The 19,393-nt window shown below is 39.1% G+C and overlaps 1 protein-coding gene across 1 annotated transcript; it reads left to right on the top strand.

The window, feature by feature from the left end:
* The first annotated feature begins 5,432 nt into the window (after window positions 1-5,432).
* On the top strand, window positions 5,433-6,244 carry LOC145584205 (uncharacterized). Its single transcript, XM_081641104.1, has 2 exons — window positions 5,433-5,682; window positions 5,769-6,244. The coding sequence occupies exons 1-2, from the start codon at window positions 5,433-5,435 to the stop codon at window positions 6,242-6,244; spliced, it is 726 nt and encodes a 241-aa protein (XP_081497230.1).
* The last annotated feature ends 13,149 nt before the right edge of the window (window positions 6,245-19,393 follow it).

Below are 19,393 nucleotides of genomic sequence, written 5' to 3'. Positions count from 1 at the left end.
TCGAGGAAGGCCCCTCCGATGTCGAAGTCAGTACAGTGTAGATCGAGAAAGTGCTATGCAAGAGAATTGATTGCTTGAGGCTATTTGTGAATGAATGCAAAGTGGGAGAAGTGAAGGCTTTTATACCTTAGTACAATGAAGAGATATGGGCCACGAATCAAGTGGGCTTGCCACGTTGACTGGGCTGCTGACCTTGACTTGGCATGGATTGGAGGTTTGAACCTTTGACCTTGGGCTTGATAATTGAATCATTTATGGACCGACCTAATTGACATAAATTGGACCTAAAAAGGTGGCATTACATGTTTTAAACAATGAAAACGCGGAGTTGGGTGGAAGCTTTAAATTGGGTTCTTGCACAGAGATTCAATCATTGGGCTGTCAAGCATGTTGATGTGTTTAATGAGCCAGACACGGACATGCTGGATCAGTCAAGATCATACATACATGCAGCAGTTTTAGTACACATTTTTGAAATTTAGATAGTTTCCTATATATCTCTGTTAGCCATCTTATACTATAGATACACTACAGCAAGAATTACAATTTTAAGCAGGCATCCAGCGTTTTGTTTCAACCAAAGCAATTTAAGGTTCTTTTATAAGCCTATCTTAATTAGTAGTCGAACAGAACACTCCATTGAAGTAACATCCAGTTGAGAGTAAAACAATAAAATTCAGTTCGCTTGCTCTTGTAATATGATGAATCTTTTAGGAGCAATTGCCAATTCAATGTGATAGCATCAACTTGGTAGTCACAGAAAGCACTATGGATACCGGTTGCCTGGAACACTTAACACTTTTTATATTATAAGAATTCATAGCAAAAGAAAGGATAAGTAACATGACCAGTAAGTAGCAATATGTAGAATGAGCTGAGGGATACAAAAACTTGACATGTTAATAATAGATGCACGTCCAATCATGAAAAGAAAGCAAGAATTCACCTGAGTGGCCTGAGAACTAGTAAAGGTAGCGATAGTCTTCAACATATTCACTAACAGGAATGCCAAAGCCCCACTCAATTCACAGAACAAAGCCTTGGACAGCTGAAGTGGACTGTAAAACTAGATAGACACTTTCAGGTAATACTGAAATCAAGTTCGAGCATCTAATACTATAGACAAGAATTCCGAAAGAAGAAAGTTGTAATACGAATTAACTGCAGGTCTCAAATGGTGAAAGAAAAAAAAGTTTAGGTCCCAAAAAGTGAAAAGTAAAAAAGATTAGTCCCTATTGTTACCTTAACTCGATACAAATAGAAGAAGAATTAATGAGTTCTTGTAATACAATGCCTCGCTTTGCGAGTGGCGAGTCAAAATCGATATTATTAAACATGCAAAACGAAGCACTTACATCGTTGTTTTGCAAATTCCAAGCTCAATTCGAATTCTTGAGAACTAAATTAATTTATTAAGGACTAAATTGCCCCCTAAAACCTTTTTTTTTCTTTTTTTTTGTTGTTGTTGTTGAGAAAAGATTGTTGGTTATTGATTGATCTTTTTTTTTTTTTTTTTTTTTTTTTTTTTTTTTAGAGAAAGAAAAAATCCATTAATAAGAAAGCCATACGGCATCTACAAAGACATTCAACCCCAACGAGAACATTACAAAAAAAAATCAAAAGGTTAATTGCTTCATCAACACTACAGACAACACATACAATTTTCGTGAGGGAGCGTCCCCCGCTAATATCGCAACAGGCTTTCATATCACACGAGAGACTATCTATGGAACAGCTTTCGCCTTTGCGTATGTAGTCATGGAGAAACCTACCCTTTGGTCCATCTTCATGTGCCCGCCGAATTGACTCGCCTTGCAAACCCGCATCAGTCCTTGTTAATGAACAAGCCCTAAATTCCATAGATCAAAATCTAGTTAATAAACACACACAAAAATAAAACAAACCAAAAATCCCACAAATGGGGAATTATTGAAACCTAAAAAGCAAAATCAAAGAAAAACAAGAAAAAAGGGTCGAAAATAGTCTAATTTCTGAAGAAATTAGACTATTTCCGACCTAAACGACCAAACTTTTAGAAAACCCTAGCACAGAGGGAGAGAGGGGGGAGGACCGGAGGAGTACTTTTATAGAACTACTTTTGTCACTGTGCATCAGTGCATGTAAATTCACCAACAAATTAATTACCAAACAATGAGTGAATTAATTCCGCCATTGGTGATGACGATGGATGCCTAACTAAAAGTAGAGAAGGTCCAAAATGTAGTAGGTGGCCAAATGGTATTTTCGCATATTTAATTAGTTTAAGTAAAATAACACAAAATTGCCTTAAATAAAAATAAAATAAAATAATGTAAAATAACACAAGATTTACGTAAAATAAGTTTTATTTTTGGTGCAAATACGTAAAATAAGTTACGAGTAGTATGTTAGCAAAATTACACAATATTGTTTTAGCAAAGTAACACATAATTTGTTTAAAATAACATAAGATTTTAACAAAATTACATCAGATGAGGCTTACGTATGGTAACACCTGATTTAGAAAAATACTCCATAATTTTTTTTATTGTTTTTTGAAACCCTCCATACACCTTTGTATTTTTGTACTACTCCCTCCGTTTTTAAATACTTGCTCCACTTTCTTTTTTCGGCTATTTTTAAATACTTGTTTCATTTCCTTTTATGGAAAACTTTTACAATATATAATTCACTAGATGAAACCCGTGCGATGCACGGTTTGTTTGAATTTTTTTAAACATTTTTTTTATTTATGTGCTAAAAATATATACAAATATATTAAAATAATAATTACCATTTATCTTCTATTTCAATTGAATCTCCAACTTCGTTTACAACCATGCCAACCACATCTTGTAGAACAAAGTGATATACGAAACAAAAAAAACAATTAAAAGAAATTAGTTAAGCAAATGATAACACTTTATAAATTTTTTAAAAATAAAAATACGAAATATGTAAAATATATACCGGGGAGTGTTGCATTACTACGGAACTTATCTAAATGTTGCAATTGAACAAAATCAAATCTATACAACGGAATTTTATTATTATCTGCAATGCCTTTGACAGTTGTATTTTGAACAACACGATATTCATTCTTGTTAGGTACAACAGAAAAATATCGAATTGTGTATGTGGCACACATCAAATCCTACATAGCACATTTTATCCTACATAGCGCAAAATCATAATTTTATGTGGCGCTCTATATTTTTTTTAAAATAACAAAATCCAACGTGACTCTCTAAAAACGCGGGAAAAAACTCCCCTTTATATATATATATTAGATTTCTCACACTTAGTGAACCCAACATAATACTCTCTCTCCTCCTATTCTTCCACTACTTTTGCTTTTTACAATTTTTTATTTTCTCAACTACCCCACTACCTCCATATTTTATTACTTTCTTCAATTTCTCCTAAAACTCCGCACATGGAGAAATGGAGCAAGTAGTTAAAAACGGAAGGAGTATAATACAATCAATTCTCACCAAATTCAAAACTAACATTGGTTCAATTCAAATCAAATCCAGATTACAATTTTCAAAATAACATGTGCAATTAAAAATAAAACTCTATATTTCTATGTTCATCTTCAGTTTATACTTCCTTAGTTAATTTTTATTGAAAAAAAAAAAAAAATTGAAATCATGTTTCAAATTAAGCTTTAATACAATAAACAACAAATTAACAATTCAAATCAAATACATTTCTACTTGCATCTTTTGTTTTGATGTTATGCTTTCTTCTTGATTTATGCCCATAATACTACTTCAATTTGAATGATTTAGTGCTTGTTTGTTGCAATTGAGATACATTGGCTATATGAGTGGTTACAAATGAGGTAAAAAAAAGATAAATGAATAAAATAAATTATAACCCCAATGATTATTGTTAACTATTGTGTATGCTCTTATACTTAAAGACTCTCTAGAACATCTCCAATGGTTTACAAAAAGGACCTGCTTGCAAATCTAATATATAGACCAGACATTGTACACGTGTTTTCAAGATAGACCAGACATTGTAGCACGTGTTTTCAAGATCAAATTGAAACAGACGCTTCACGATTTGAAGGATAACAAGAAGTTTGGAAAAGTCATTGCTGGTGAGTTGTGTTGATTAATTATGTAATCGTACTATATATTTTGACATATCTAATTAATTACATGGGACATATTTCATGTTTCAGATTTTTATGTCATTGAATTTAAAAAGCGCGGACTTCCACATGCGCATATTCTCATAACATTGGTTCCAGAAGATAAGCCTAAGCGTCCAGAGGATATCGATGTAATTAATTCTGCGGAAATCTATCCCTGACAAGGATAAAGATCCTTTGGCATTTGAAACAGTTACCAAGAACATGCTCCACGGACCATGTGGGCCATGTTTAATCGATGGAAAGTGTTCAAAGCATTTTCCGAAGAAATTTTGTGCTAAAACCACCTTTGATGATAATGGTTTTGTGCAGTATAGACGTAGATAAAATAGAGAGCCCATCATTGTTAATGGAAGGGAGGTAGATAATCGTTGGGTGGTACCATATAATAGAGTTCTATGTGTTAAGTACAATGCACACATAAATGTTGAACGTTATGCTGCGAGAAGTGTGGTAAAGTATCTATACAAGTATGTTACTAAAGGTCAAGATCGAGCAACAATTGTCATTGAAAACAATTCAGCCACACGACGTGGTCAAGAGGCACGACAAGGAAATAGAGTGGATGAGATAAAACAATACTTAGATTGTCGATATGTATCATCCATTGAAGCATGCTGGAGAATATTTGAGTTTGATTTGCAACATCAATATCCTTCAACGGAACTACTTCAGTTTCATCTAGCTACCTGGTGAACAATTTGTAGTTTTCAATGATAATGATGATCTGCACACAGTCCTTGAATGACCGAGATTGCAACAAACCATGTTAAGTTGTTAACTATGTGGTTTCAAGCTAACAAGGATTTTCCAGAAGAAAATCAATACACTTACCAAAATTTTCCTATGGGATTCAAATGGGATCGTTCTACAAAAGGGTGGGCACAACGGCAAGAAAGACCTTGCATTGGTAGATTGCCTTTTGTTCATCCAAATTCTTGGGAACAATATTACTTACGGATGCTTTTAACCAAGGTTTGTGGAGCGGAATCTTTTGAAGATATACGAACTGTTGATGGTGTCATCCACCCTACCTTCAGATCTGCACGCATGTCAGGCCTTAGGGTTGCTTAACGACGATAATGAGTGGAATGAAACTCTATCAGAAGCCTCTAACTGGGCATCGGGTTCACAGTTGAGAAACATGTTTTGCTCCATATTGATGTTTTCAGAAGTAAGTGATTCGAAATAGTTGTGGGAACAAAATTGGGGTGAACTTACCGATAACCTTGAGAGAATGATGCAACGCCAAACTAGAAACCCTAACTAACGATTAACTCCCGAAGAGATGCAGAATCAAGGATTACAAGAGATTGAGCATATATTGAATAAACTTGGAAGGTCATTGACAGATTTCCCTGACATGCCACAACCTTCTTCAGAGTTAGCACGTAATGCCTTAAATCGGTTGATAAGAGATGAACTTGAATATGACACACATGATGAAGCCAACAGATTTGATACCTTAGTTAGAGGGTTAAACAAGGATCAATATAGAGTATTTGCTGCAATACTCGATGCTCATTCTCGAGATGTCGGTGACCTATTTTTCGTCTATGATAGTGGTGGGACAGGAAAGACATACCTGTGGGAACACTCTGATTGCGAAATTCTGAACTGAAAGAAAGATTGTGCTCTCTGTGGCTTCATCGGGAATTATTTTTGGGTGCTTTATTATTGCCTGGGGGTAAAACCGCACATTCGACTTTCAAGATTCATTTTGATCCTGATCAACATTCCGTTTGTAACTTCAAAAAAGACTCAACCAGTGCCGATTTGATCCGTGAAGCATCATTAATTATATGGGATGAGGCTCCAATGACCCATCGATTAGCATTTGAGGCGGTAGATCGACATTTCAAGGATATTTGTAATGACAATAAAGTTTTCGAAGGTAAATTGGTTGTTCTTGGTGGAGACTTTAGACAGATACTTCCCGAGGTGCCAGATGAAGGACGAGAATCAATTGTTGCAGCTACCTTGCCTCGAGCGCCCTTTTGGAGAGACTGCCAAGTTATGTGCCTAAGGATAAACATGCGTTTATGTCGAAGTGACGTTCCCTCCGATGCCCTTGAACAAATTCGAGAATTTGCTGATTAGATAATAAAATTTGGAGGAGTTATAGCAGGAGTGCCCATTACAGAGGAAGGTGAACCAATTGGATTGAAATACCACGTGATTTTTTGATAACCAATGATGAACATGGTTTGCAAAATCTCATTAACTTTGTCTATCCCAACTTGCCTTCAAATTACACGGATTGGGAGTACCTTAAGGATCGCGGAATTCTAGCACCAACAAATAATGATGTAGATAAGTTAAATTCAAAAATTTTATCAATGCTACCAGGAACCGTGCAGAGATACTATAGTTTGGATACTTTGGGTCATACAGGAGATGATGGGATCCTTGATAACATGGAGCCTATGGAATTATTAAACTCATTAAATTTGCCAGGTCTTCCTAATCATTGCTTAGAGTTGAAAGTTGGTGCCCCGGTAATATTGATGCGAAATATGACCCAATCCATAGTGTAGGGAATAGTTTCAAGCCTTTAAAAATCCCACTATCTTGAACCCCACTGTGATCATACACTAAAGTACGGTGGCATCCAAAAGGGAAGAAGATAGAGCAAAAGAGTCGCCAACAAGTTTTTTAGGAACTTGTAAACCGTTCATAGGATGAAGGTTACACCCCTTAACGATCCAAGAGATCGTCTACTCCATAAGGTCATGAACCAAATAAGGGTTCGGGGATGATGGTACAAATCCAACCTAAAAGAGATTGAACCTGCCCTAATAATAGGCCTCTACTTTATTCTGCTCGTATTCATGTGCGCTTTCTGACTAACATACAATCAATAGGATTAACCCTAAACCTGTTTAATCTATGTTGGTTGAATTTAATGCACAAATAAATCTATTATTGGCGATCACTTGAATTATAATCACAATTAACCTAACAAGATTATTAATTATCTTATTAAGCGTGATTGCAGATACCAATTCCCTTTAAACATGCAATAAAGGTGATCAAGCAATAACAATAAAATAAATCAAGCAACATAATAATAATCATCATCATAAAAATAAATTATAATTGAAATAATCATCATCATAAAAGAAAATAATCATCATATTAATAATAATTGAAATAATTATCATAAATAAAATAATCATCAAAATAATAATATTCATAATCATTATAACAATTATAATCATAATCATATTCATGTTAATATTAAAGAATAATAAAAATAGCAAGATCCTAGGCATGATACTAACAAGATTAATAACAAACCCTAGTATGTCACTAAGCAATAAAAATTAAATCTTTAGCCCTAACATGATACTAACAATCATAAATATTAGGAAGAGAATAGGAAGCATCATACTTTTAATCATACTTAATATTAAAGTTACCCTAGACATGATACTAGGAAGATCAAAACGCCCTAACATAACATTAGGAATCATAATAACAACCTAAGCATGATTTCTACATCATAATATCAATTAAACCAATAAAGTACTTACTTGGATGCCTCGTACCTCTTTCTAATAACAAAATACACACATTAGTAACTTCAAAGAAAATAATAAACAAACAATTAAATTAAATAATTGAAAGAGAGATTTGGGACCAAACCCTCAGAAATTAAACCTTTCACGTCTAGGGCGAAGGCAACTTCGAATATGGCTAGGTGTATCAAGATCTTGTGAATGCGGAATTTTGTATTTGAAAGAAAGAATTTAAGAAAAGAATAAATAATAGAGATGAATGATTTGATGCTTGTTGATGAATGAATATTGATAATTGGTGATTGTTGATGAATGGAGAAAAGAATTGATGATTCTTGGTGAATATCGGTGAATGATTGAGAGAGTAGATGATTGAAAACGGAATTTTTGATACGATATTTATAGAGAAAATCATCCAAAAAAGATAATTTATCAAAACAGAGTCTGAAGACCACAAAACTACCTTGGCGCCAGCCCTGGCTCATTGGCGCTAGGACCAGTGGCTAGCGCCAGGCGCCAATGGCTGGCGTCTGGCGCTAATCCTGATTCCAGGCGCCAAGGCCTGGGGTTGGCCGCCAAACCGACTTTTAACGCGTTTTCGAAATCTGATAAATTTCCCGTACTGGAAGATAAAATAATATAATTTCAATCGAAAATGCTATTTGATCTGATTAAAACTCTGAAGAGTCCTAATTGAATTAAGAATGATAAGACCTTCTAGAATGTTCTAGAAGACTAAAACCATTCCTAATTACATTAGGAATGATAAATTATATTAGGCCCTCCCCTAGATCATAGGGCCGTACTTAAAGCTCAAACCGGGCCCAGTTTAGTAAATTGGCCATAAATTCCTCAATATTCATCGGAATTGGGCTTATAATATATCGTTGGAAAGGTCTTTGCAAGCCCCATCCAACTACACCACTATTGGACCCATATCATGGACCAACCAAACTAGATTGGTTGTTTTCTTAAAATAAAGTTTTTAAAAACAGGGAGAAGAGAAAAGAAATAAAACTTTCTGCAACACTAAACCTTTCCACACTTTCGTTCCATTCGATTATGATTCGACGTGAAAGGCACTCATCACCGAGTTTGGTTTTGGGAAGACACAAATGGGTGTCCACAGAAGCCCCCACTTTGACTGAGTTTGGAGAAACGCAAGTTTCGAAAACAAAAGCCAAAGTAGCGATAGGGACGGAGAATGATTCAGAACGTTCTGCGATCCTAAACCAATCTTATAACGCCGATACCTGCAAAACAATGTTAGTTAAACAGATAAAAGAGTTAAGAAACGCGTATCTTGCACCGTCGAGCACACGTCCTGAAAGTAACCGATTTGCTGTTGCTGTTGTTTTGACGACCTCCTGCAAGCTAGTGAATGCCATCCCGCTTGAAAACCGCTACGCCTTGTAACTGCTTCCAAATTAGAAGATTGCTTCGCCTGAAACTATCCTCTCCGCTGTGATAATATTCCACGTCCAAGGGAATATCATCGAAAATTATTTCTCTTGAAATAATTCTCATCCGCATTATGATCATCTTCCATGCCTCAGGAACTATGATCGAAGACAATTTCGCCCTGAAATTACCTTCAGTTGTTCATGACAACTTTCCGCCGAAGATATCTTCTCTTGAAGTCATCCTCATTTGATGCGATAATTTCCCAAAGGAAAATACCGAAGACATACACCTGTCGATCTTTAAAAGTTCGCCTGAACTTTGCTTTTGCTATGCCTGTACGTCGGCGCTCTTTGCTCTTGAACCTGTATGTCGGTGCCTTTTGCTAATGAACCAATGCTTAGGCGCTTTAAGCTTAGTGAGACGATCTTTTTATCAGGTCAATCACTTTATGTAATCAAGCCGATTACTTAATCATGTCAAATTGCTTAGAGGGGCTAACTGGCGTACCAAGGAACCCAAAATATGTTGCAGAAAGCTAGCACAACCACAACAGGTGGCTAGCTGCTTTGGCGTTGCTAAAAAACAATCAGCGCCAGCAATATGGTATTAGCGCTAGGCGCTGGCATTGGCGTCAGGCGCCAAGAACAAAAAGTGACGCCAAATCCTAGGGACTGGCGCCAGCACGGATTCTTCTTTATATTCAATTTTCCGTTTGGTTTCTTGCTCTGTTCGTCGCGATTTTGCTCGAAAAAAGTCCGAAAACTTCAATTGCTTGGTTCTTGCTCGTTTTTCAACCGAATTCGCTCAAATTTGTTGCAAATCAAAGCTCTTTTCATCTATATTCCCGATCTATGTAAGTTTTCCTCCAACTCACACCGGTTTTTATGAATTATTGACATTTTTATTCACGAATTTCATGAAAATTCGAAACTTATAATGCTCAATTTGCTTTGTTTATCAAGTTTTATGCCATGAAATTGCTTGTTTATGTTTGTATATTGCCTTGGGAGTAATTTGTGACTTGTTTGACTCAATTTGATCAAGAAACGAGCAATCCACCATTGTTGGGCCTCTTAAGGTCGTGAAGAACAATGTGGCTTGTTCTTGATGTTTTTGCTAGCAATTCTTGTTCAATTTGTCACAATAATCACTATAGTGTTGCAAGAAATTGTTTGATTGCTTGACAAAATGTTGTCATGCTCAATTCGAATTTGTGCTCTGTTTTAGTACTACGTACTCTGTTTTTGCGAACATAGTATCATGCGGCTAGGTGAACCTTTAGATACTATAGAACCTTAATTTATGATGACTTTGCACAATGTAGCATGGCTAGACAACGAGGCTCGGGTTCACGGTCCCGAAACACTAGACGGGAGCATGAGCCCGTGGAGGACGACACCACACCGTCCACTTCGCTTGGTCGGTTCCCGGAGTGGGATGAGCAGACCTTGTTCTTTGCCCCTGTCCACCACATTTCCGAGAGGGTGAGACGGGGAACCGAGCCTGGGAGGACACGGCATCACGGCTCTGGCTGTGATGGTCTAGGCGATTTGTATAGGATGCACATCGCCAGAGATCGAGAGACGAGACTCCTATAGGAGTCTTGCGGACTGGTTGCCTTGTTCAAGACCTCCGAGGCTATGGTTGCCTCCAGCGGGGGTCACCACGTAGTACGCGCTCTGGTGGAGTTCTTCTGGGACACCACCAACACCTTCCATTTTCCCTGGGGTGAGATGATGGTCACTCCTACAGACTTCAGTCTCATCACAGGACTGGAGTTCTCTTCTGTACCGCTGCCGTTCGACGACAGTATCGACGTCTTTTCTCCGCAGGTCGAGGAGCTGTTGGGGCCGATTGCTGTTCGGGCCCGAGCTGAGGTCGAGACAACTCAGTTCAGCGCTAGAGGGATTCGCCGCTCGACGCTGGCAGCGGCTCTTGATGACGATGCGACCACCCGAGAGCAGCGGGTGCGCATCTTCGTGCTGATGTTGTTGTCAGGGACACTCTCCCCTGACAGGGGTAGTAGGGCATTGCTTTACTACCTCCCTGCTGTTCGCGATCTCCAGCGGATCGGGACTTATGACTGGGCCAGCTTGGCCTATACTGACTTCGTTCGCGCGCTGCGGGACTCGTGTCGCCATCGGTCCTTTAGGACGAACGTTGCTCTGTCTGCTTTCTGGAAAGTCGTAGAGGTAAACATTATTCCCTATAAAGTTTAGCCCTATATGTTAGTTAGCATTTACTCACGCGTTTAATTCCTTGTAGATCTGGTTCTACGAGTACTTTCCTTCTATTGCGCCGGCGAGACCATCGCCGAGGAGGTATCTGGTGAGCGCCTCTTGGGGCGGCCACCATGTGGACCTGTCTACTGCACGTGTCCGGAGTCGGATCATCTCGGTACGACTTTTAGTGTTTATCTTGCTCTTATGCGACGTTTTAGACATGTTCTTACCCGATTGGTATTTTTATAGGGACCTGAGGTAGTATACCGACCATGGGGTGGTTGGACAGTCCCTGGATTAGCCACTCAGTACTCTGCTGAGCGCCGCTACTTTCTGGGGACCTATGGAGTGGTTGTGTACTTAGGAGAGAGAGTTGCTCGACAGCACTCTTCCGATGTTTTTGTTGTTCCTGCTCCTCCACCACGTCACATGTTCGACGAGAGAGAGTTGTCGAGCATGGCTGAGGAGTCTGGTTCCCTCTGGCGGTCCCATGTGATCCTTGGGCGGAGTTATGCTGAGGAGCTACTTCCTTTGTTGGCTCCAGCCCCTGTACCGGCCGAGGATGTGAGGGTAAGATCCTTAACTTTTGTTTTTCGCTGAGTAGCCCCCAAGTAATACTTTACTGATTTCTTTCTGTTTTATCAGGATGGTCCCACTGAGTTTGTGTCACCCCGTATGTCCATCCATTACCAGGGGACATATGGGCCGATCGAGGAGATGATTTCTCCAGCTCCTGAGGGCGAGCGCTTCGTGGAGCGGTCGATTCCTTGTCACTAGACTAGTGTAAGTCTAGCTTTACTTCAGAATCTTGTATTCAGTTATCATGCATTTTCACTGATTTACTTTTCTTGACAGTTCCCACGCGAGGTGGTTTCGGCTATGGCACTATGCATAGATGCCTTCCGGAGCCAACTCGTTCGGATGAGGAACGCGGCTACCTGTCGTCGAGACGACGCTGTTCGAGAGGTAACTTTTCTTCACTTATTATTTCTGCATTATGACTTCAGTTTTACCTTGTTTCTGATTTAATTCTTTTTGCAGGGTCAGCCGATCGCTTCTCACACCCGTACGAGGCCTGAGGGGCGGAGAGATCCGGCGAGGTCTAGCTCGAGACGTCGTCGCACTTCGTCTGGAGGTAGAGGTGGTCGTTCTGAGGCTGATCGAGCCGATGTTGCTGAGGGCTCAGGGTCTTCTTCTGAGGGTGCTCCTGCTGCACTGGTAGGAGAGGCTACCTCGGCTTTCAGAGGTGGTGGGATGTACGAGGTTGGCTCGTCATCACAGCAGCCTCCGCGGTCTCAGCCTCAGGTTGATCTTGGCTTGAGCGGTCCTGCCTTGAGTTTCCCTCCTCCTACGGAGGCTGGAGCTGGTACTGAGGACGGAGCTGGTACGAGCTGGCGCAATTTTATGGCATGATGGGCCTACGTCCTCCAGCGCCGTAGTTTGCTTCTGTATATGTATTTTATTTTGATTTTTTATAGAACTTTGCCTTTGACTCATTATTTAGACACTTTGTACTTTGTAAATTCATTATTATTTATTATTATGTTAGTGTATGTTAGTGTGTGCAAGTGTGATAACAATTTTGCGCAAAAATTCCGTCATTTTTATTATTGATGGAGGGTATTATCCGACTCTCTCCCCCAAAAAAAAAAATAAAAAGGAAAAAATAAAACGGAGAAAAAAGCTGATACTTGAAAATTAATATAGTTCAAAAAGAAATAAAAATAAAATTAACTAAAAATAATTGTTATATTTAATTAATTAATTAATTAAAAAAGGATAGAAAAATATTTAGAAAAAATAAAACGAGGCCATAAAGTCATTAAACCGACTCCAGTTTTAATATCAAAACGCAAGTGAGCACGCGCGGCCTCTGCTGATTTGGCGCCAGCTGGCGCCAGCCTGTGGTGCGTGGCGCCAGGCGCTACACCTAGCGTGTGGCGCCAAAAGCTGATGGGTGACGCCAATTGACGCTGACTCCGTATTCCAGTCAGATTGAAATTCCTCGCAATTTGTGCATAAATAGCCCCCTGCTCAGCCGATTCTTCTCATAATTTCATCGAAAAATATTCTTCTCTTTAGAAAAAATAATAATCATCATGTCTTTAGCCACTAAACTCTTCACCCAATATTCTCATGAATGGTGTCGATCTCTTAATGCTAAAGAAAGAAAAGAATTGGATTTATTTCACTTGGGGGGAATTTATGGCATTAAAGGGGTAGATCTAGACATAGACTTCATACATACCGCTTTAGAATATTGGAATATTGAAACACATTGTTTTAGAATAGGGTATGATGAAATTAGCCCTTTGCCAGAGGAATTTGGTGCTATTTTAGGCTTCCCTGCAATAGACCTGGTAGTAATCCCTAGAGTAGATGCATATTACTATAAGGATTTTGAGCGCTTTTTTAACTTGAGGGAAAGGGATTTATCAAAGATAGTAGACGGTAATGTAGTGAACTTGAGAGAATTCGCACGCTGCTATTTCGATAAACTGCTTTCTGAATCTTGTCACATATATAGAAGAAGGGCGTTTTTATTCTGTATGCTTAATCAATATTGTCTTAGTAGTGGTAAAATTAATGAGGGACAATCAATTATAACCACTGTGCTAGAACAGATTGAATCAGGGAGAAATCCAATGCCATTGATAGTTGGAGAGACTATGCTTAGTCTAGATGACTTGAAAAGGGACCCAAAAGCACCTCTTCGCGGCTCTCCAATTTTATTACAGGTAGAAAAAATAATATTTTTAATTACAGAAATTAAAAAATATATTTTTGAATTGTAATATTAATTTATTTGCATTGCAATTTTTACAGATGTGGTTAATGGAGAGGCTAGGATTAATTAGCCCTCCGGACGACATTGAAAATTATACGCCCACTTGCTTTGTGAGAAGGAAGAAACGCATTCCCAAGGCGCCATGGGTGGAGAAAAGTCTTTGAATCACGTGATTTTGCTATCAAGTGGGTCGTCCCATGGTGGAAAATAAAAAGGATGGTTGGTGTTAACAAGCAACCTTTCTGCCGTCTCCCAAGCTTGTCTCGCGTGACATATTATTATCCCTGCAGGGTAAAGAGACAATATGGCTTGCTCCAAAATATTCCTTCCGGGGATCTTTGTCCTCCTATGAGTATCCCATATCTCAAGAAGTAGATAAATTTGACACTTACTGGAGTGCTGGACCTTTATGGGAAATGATTACCCAAAAGGTTCCCCCTTCTTTACCTAATGATGTAAAGAAGTGGTTGCTGAAGAAGTCTTCAATAAATCAAGGTAGAACTGATGTGAAGAATCTTCTAGGTGACAGGGTAACACCGGCCAAGGAACGCTTAGGTGCAAGAATTGAGTTCAAAACACCTACAATGCCTAAGAAAAAGAATACTACCAAAGACTAGGGAAAAAGGAAAGCTACAGACAAAAGGGTTTTGGGTGGAAAAGAAGCATGGGGTGCTAGCTGAGGGAGAAACAATCTATTCTAAAATTGAACGTAGGTCCTCTAAAGGATGCCTACTAGCTAAAGTAATGGATGAGGAGGAGGAGACAGAAAAGAATTGGAAAAGAGTAAAGAAGGAAAAGAAAGACTAGAACATTGCTTAGCTTTAGATTTATTAGATTGTTAATTTTTATTTAAAGTTAATTTATTTCAGCCTTATTTGAATTCCATTAACAATGTAATTTTATTTCATTAATGAAATTTCAGCTTTCAATTAAATCGTCACTTTAAATTTATTTTATTAAAGCAATGAAAAACCGAAAAAATTAATTTTCTAGAAATTCTTCGAGTACGGAAGTCGAAAAATTTCCAAAAAACACCGAAATTCGCCCAGATTTTATTGCCGAGCTGGCGCCAGTAATTGCAAATTGGCGCCAGCTATTGAGGTCTAGCGCCAGGCGCCAATACCATCGTCTGGCGCTAACGACCTGTTGCTGGAGCCAGGATCTGTTCTGCGACGCCAGTAGCTTTTCTGACTTTTGTTGACTTCTAGTTGATTCTGGAACGCGGAGATGTCGAATAATAAAGTGGCCGCACCCGTGATGGGTTGCCTACGTATCCTCTCCTAAGGAATCAGGCCGAACGTAGCTCTTTTGAGTGTCCTACTCAAGTAATTATGGGTAGTATTTCTTAAGTTGGTCAAGATTGGTCATGTTTGAGAATTCATTGCCATCCATATCAGTTAATTTTGCTGCACCACCTGATAGGATTGTTTTGACAATGTAGGGACCAGATCAATTCTAAACTTTCCCCTTGGATCTAAAACATTTTTCCTTAACGCTTTTAATACCAAATCTCCTACTTTGATATTTCTTGTCTTGACCTTCTTATTAAAATGTCTAGCCATACGAGTTTGATAGCACTGAGTGTGATGTAGAGCTTCTAGTCGTTTTTCGTCGAGTAGGATCAATTCTTCATATCGTGCCCTAGTCCATTCGACTTCATCGAGTTTACTCTCTAGCGCAATACGTAGAGATGGTAATTCTAGTTAGATAGGTTGTACGGCATCCATTCTATATTCCAAAGAAAATGGTGTATTTCCTATTGACGTAAGGATTGACGTGCGACAACCCCACAATGCAAAGTGAAGCTTGTCAGGCCAATCCTTATAATTTTCTGTCATTTTCTCAATGATAGTCTTTAAATTCTTATTAGCTGCCTCAACTGCTCCGTTTGCTTGAGGTCTATAAGGGGACGAATGATGATGTTGGATACCATATTTATGTAGCAATTCTTCACATTCGGCTTGAAAGTGAGTTCCATTGTCACTTATCATTTCATGTAGGACTCCATATCGACAAATAATATTTCTCTCGATAAAGAGTGCTACATGTTTTGCAGTGAGTTTAGCGTATGATTGGGCTTCAACCCACTTTGTGAAGTAATCGATTGCTACTAGAATAAATTCGTGGCCTCCTGTACTTGGAGGAGTGATCTTGCCAATTATGTCAATTCCCCATGTAGAGAATGGCCATGGTGATGTGTAGGTGTAGAGCAAAGATGGAGGAACGTGTTGTAAATTGGCATAAATTTGACACTTAGGGCATCTTTTCACATATTGATGGCAGTCCCTATTCATGGTGGTCCAATAATACCCTTCTCGCATTATTTTCTGGACTAACATTTTGCAATTTACATGAGTTCCACAGACTCCTTCATGGACCATTCTCATTATTCTTTGCGCATCCACCTTCCCTACACATAGGAGAGCTCGACCTTTAGGTACCCTTTTATGTAGCTCGTTGTCTATGAGTACATATTGCGAAGCCAAAAGTCTCAAGGCTCGTTTCGCTCTTTTGTCAGCATGAGGAAGGTATTCTCCATTGGTGACATAGTTGAGAATGTCTGTGTACCATGGTTCTTCTTCTTGTTCTTCATCTTCGTCTTGGACTGGGTCGTTGTCTTCTATAGCCTGTATATATGCTGGTTTGTGTCTTTTTTCAATAGTTAGAGGCATTTGCTCAATATCCGTGGGAATCCTAACCATTGAGGCTAATCTTGCCAAGGCAACAGCAAATTGGTTTTCTTCTTTAGGTAGATATGTATATTCCACCTTCTCTAACTGATCGGTAAGAGTTTCCAGATAGGTTTGATAAGGGGCTAGGCTTTCGCTCCTTAATTTCCACCTTTTAGATATTTGATTGATAATTAGAGAGGAATCTCCGAATATCCTTAACTTCTTTACTCCCAATGCCAGAGCTGTTTCAAGGCCTACCACACATGCTTCATATTCAGCAGCATTGTTGGTAACGTCGAAATCGAGCTTTATTGAGATTGGGACGTGTTCTTCCTTAGGTGATACTAGTAGCACTCCGACACCACATCCCTTTTGGTTTGAGGCTCCATCGAAATACAAGGTCCAAGTATCATCTTCGGTGACCATCAAATCTTCATCTGGAAATTCATTGTCCTGTATTGGTGTCAAGTCTTCTATTGGAAAATCTGCAAGAAAGTCTGACACCACGGATCCTTTAATGGCTTTTTGTGGCATAAACCGCACATCAAACTGGGCTAAGTTGACTATCCATCTTGAAATACGTCCATTGAGCGTTGATTTCTCGAACAAGTATTTGAGTGGATCCAATCGGGATACCACGAAAACGGTATGCACCAACATGTAATGTCTCAACTTAGTTGTGGCCCACACCAAAGCGAGGCACAATTTCTCGAGTGGTGTATAGTGTGTTTCGTATTCGAGCATCTTCTTACTTAAGTAATAGATTGCATTCTCCTTGTTTTCTACCTCTTGTGCTAGCATGGCTCCCATTGTCTCTTTGGTAACCGTCAAATATAACCTAAGAGGTATTCCGGGAAGTGCTGGCGCTAATACGGGAGGATTTGCGAGATAGGCTTTGATCCGGTCAAAGGCTTTTTGACACTCATTATCCCATATTACTGGTACGTTCTTCTTGAGCTTTTTGAATATTGGTTCACATATCGTTGTCAGTTTGGATATGAACCTACTTATGTATTGCAACCGGCCAATGAATCCTCGAATCTGTTTCTCGGTCTTGGGCGGTGGCATCGACATGATTGCCTTAATCTTGGTTGGATCTATCTCTATTCCTCTAGAGCTTATGACGTACCCCAAGAGCTTGCCTGAGGTGACTCCAAAAGCACATTTTGATGGATTCAACCTCATATTGTATTTTCTTAGCCTTTCGAAAAATTTCCTTAAGGCTACTTGATGGCCTGGACGGTCCTTTGATTTCACAATCATGTCTTCGACATATACTTCAACTTCTTTGTGCATCATGTCATGGAGTAAGGCAGTTGCTGCACGTTGATAAGTAGCACCTGCGTTTTTCAACCCAAATGGCATTACTGTGTAACAGTAAGTGCCCCATGGTGTGATGAAGGTTGTTTTCTCCATGTCTTCTTCCGCCATGAGAATCTGATTGTACCCTGCGTATCCGTCCATGAATGAGAGAAGCGCGTGATTTGCTGTGTTGTCTACCAGAATATCGATGTGTGGCAAAGGGAAGTCGTCCTTTAGACTTGCCTTATTTAGATCTCGATAGTCGACACACATCCTTACCCTTCCGTCTTTCTTTGGAACGGGGACGACGTTGGCGACCCATTCGGGGTATTTGGATACCTTGATGAAACCTGCAGTTATTTGTTTTTGAACTTCTTCTTTTATCTTAAGTGCTACGTCGGGTTTCATTCGACGTAACTTTTGTTTTACAGGTTTCATTCCTGGAATTAGTGGTATAGTGTGTTGAGCTATTTCTCTGCTATTGCCTGGCATATCTTCATATGACCAAGCAAATACATCGATAAATTCCTTAAGCAAGTTTATTAAATCGGTTTTTTCTTGTTTATTCAATGTTAGTCCGATTTTAGCTTCTCTTTTAAGAGTTGAATCATTTGAGATGTCAACTGTTTCAGTCTCTTCAATTATCGGTGTTTTCTTTTCCAGTGTTTCCATTGCTTTAATAATTTCTTTATCTTTTTCATCATTAGCTAAGCAATGTTCATCATCTTGGGTTAGGGAAGAACACGAGAAGTAAGAAGAATGAGCGATATTATTATACTCTGAGATCATTACATCAAAGAGTGATATGTCCTCAAGGACTAGATAACTAACTATCCTAGGAGAAGAAATAGGAAGGGGAGACATTATAGCTAAAGACCTAGAAGATTCTACAGGGAAAGACTCAGACTCAGACTCAGACTCAGACTCTGACGATTCTTCAAACATCGGCCCTTGCCCTGTCGTGATCAATATCTTCCTTCGACTCGGAGTAGTCACCTTGATAGTCTTGCGCCACCCTTGCAGCGATCCTTCGGCTGGAGTAATTAGTTTTGAGGGGTCGAAGTTTTCTTTGTAGGACCGTTTGAATGAGTGAAGAGTTGTCTTCCTCATAAACTGACTCATTCTTTTCTCGCCCAAACAGTAATCCCATGACGTTAAAGTCAAAGCATGGGGGTGCTTTCTCCTTATGGACGGGAGTTGGGATTTCGTCAGTGAAGTAGCAATCCAAGAAAATCTCGAATCCTTGTTGTCGTATGCCATTTACAACAAATGGTTTGGGAAATTCATGGCATGGATAGTTCTCTCCTTCTTTTATAAACTGATCATTAAGTGTAAGAGGG

This window comes from Chenopodium album, chromosome 16, assembly GCF_948465745.1.
Source record: "Chenopodium album chromosome 16, dcCheAlbu1.1, whole genome shotgun sequence".
NCBI classification, from domain to species: domain Eukaryota; kingdom Viridiplantae; phylum Streptophyta; class Magnoliopsida; order Caryophyllales; family Amaranthaceae; genus Chenopodium; species Chenopodium album.
Note: the sequence above shows the minus strand (reverse complement) of the source record. Positions and strands in the feature narration are given on the sequence as shown.

Bases quoted from the DNA above. Each gene is read 5' to 3' on its own strand.
- LOC145584205 (XM_081641104.1), top strand. From the start codon at position 5,433: ATGCAGAATCAAGGATTACAAGAGATTGAGCATATATTGAATAAACTT. The intron at 5,683-5,768 runs GTGACCTATTTT...CTGAACTGAAAG, and splicing joins TGCTCATTCTCGAGATGTCG to AAAGATTGTGCTCTCTGTGG.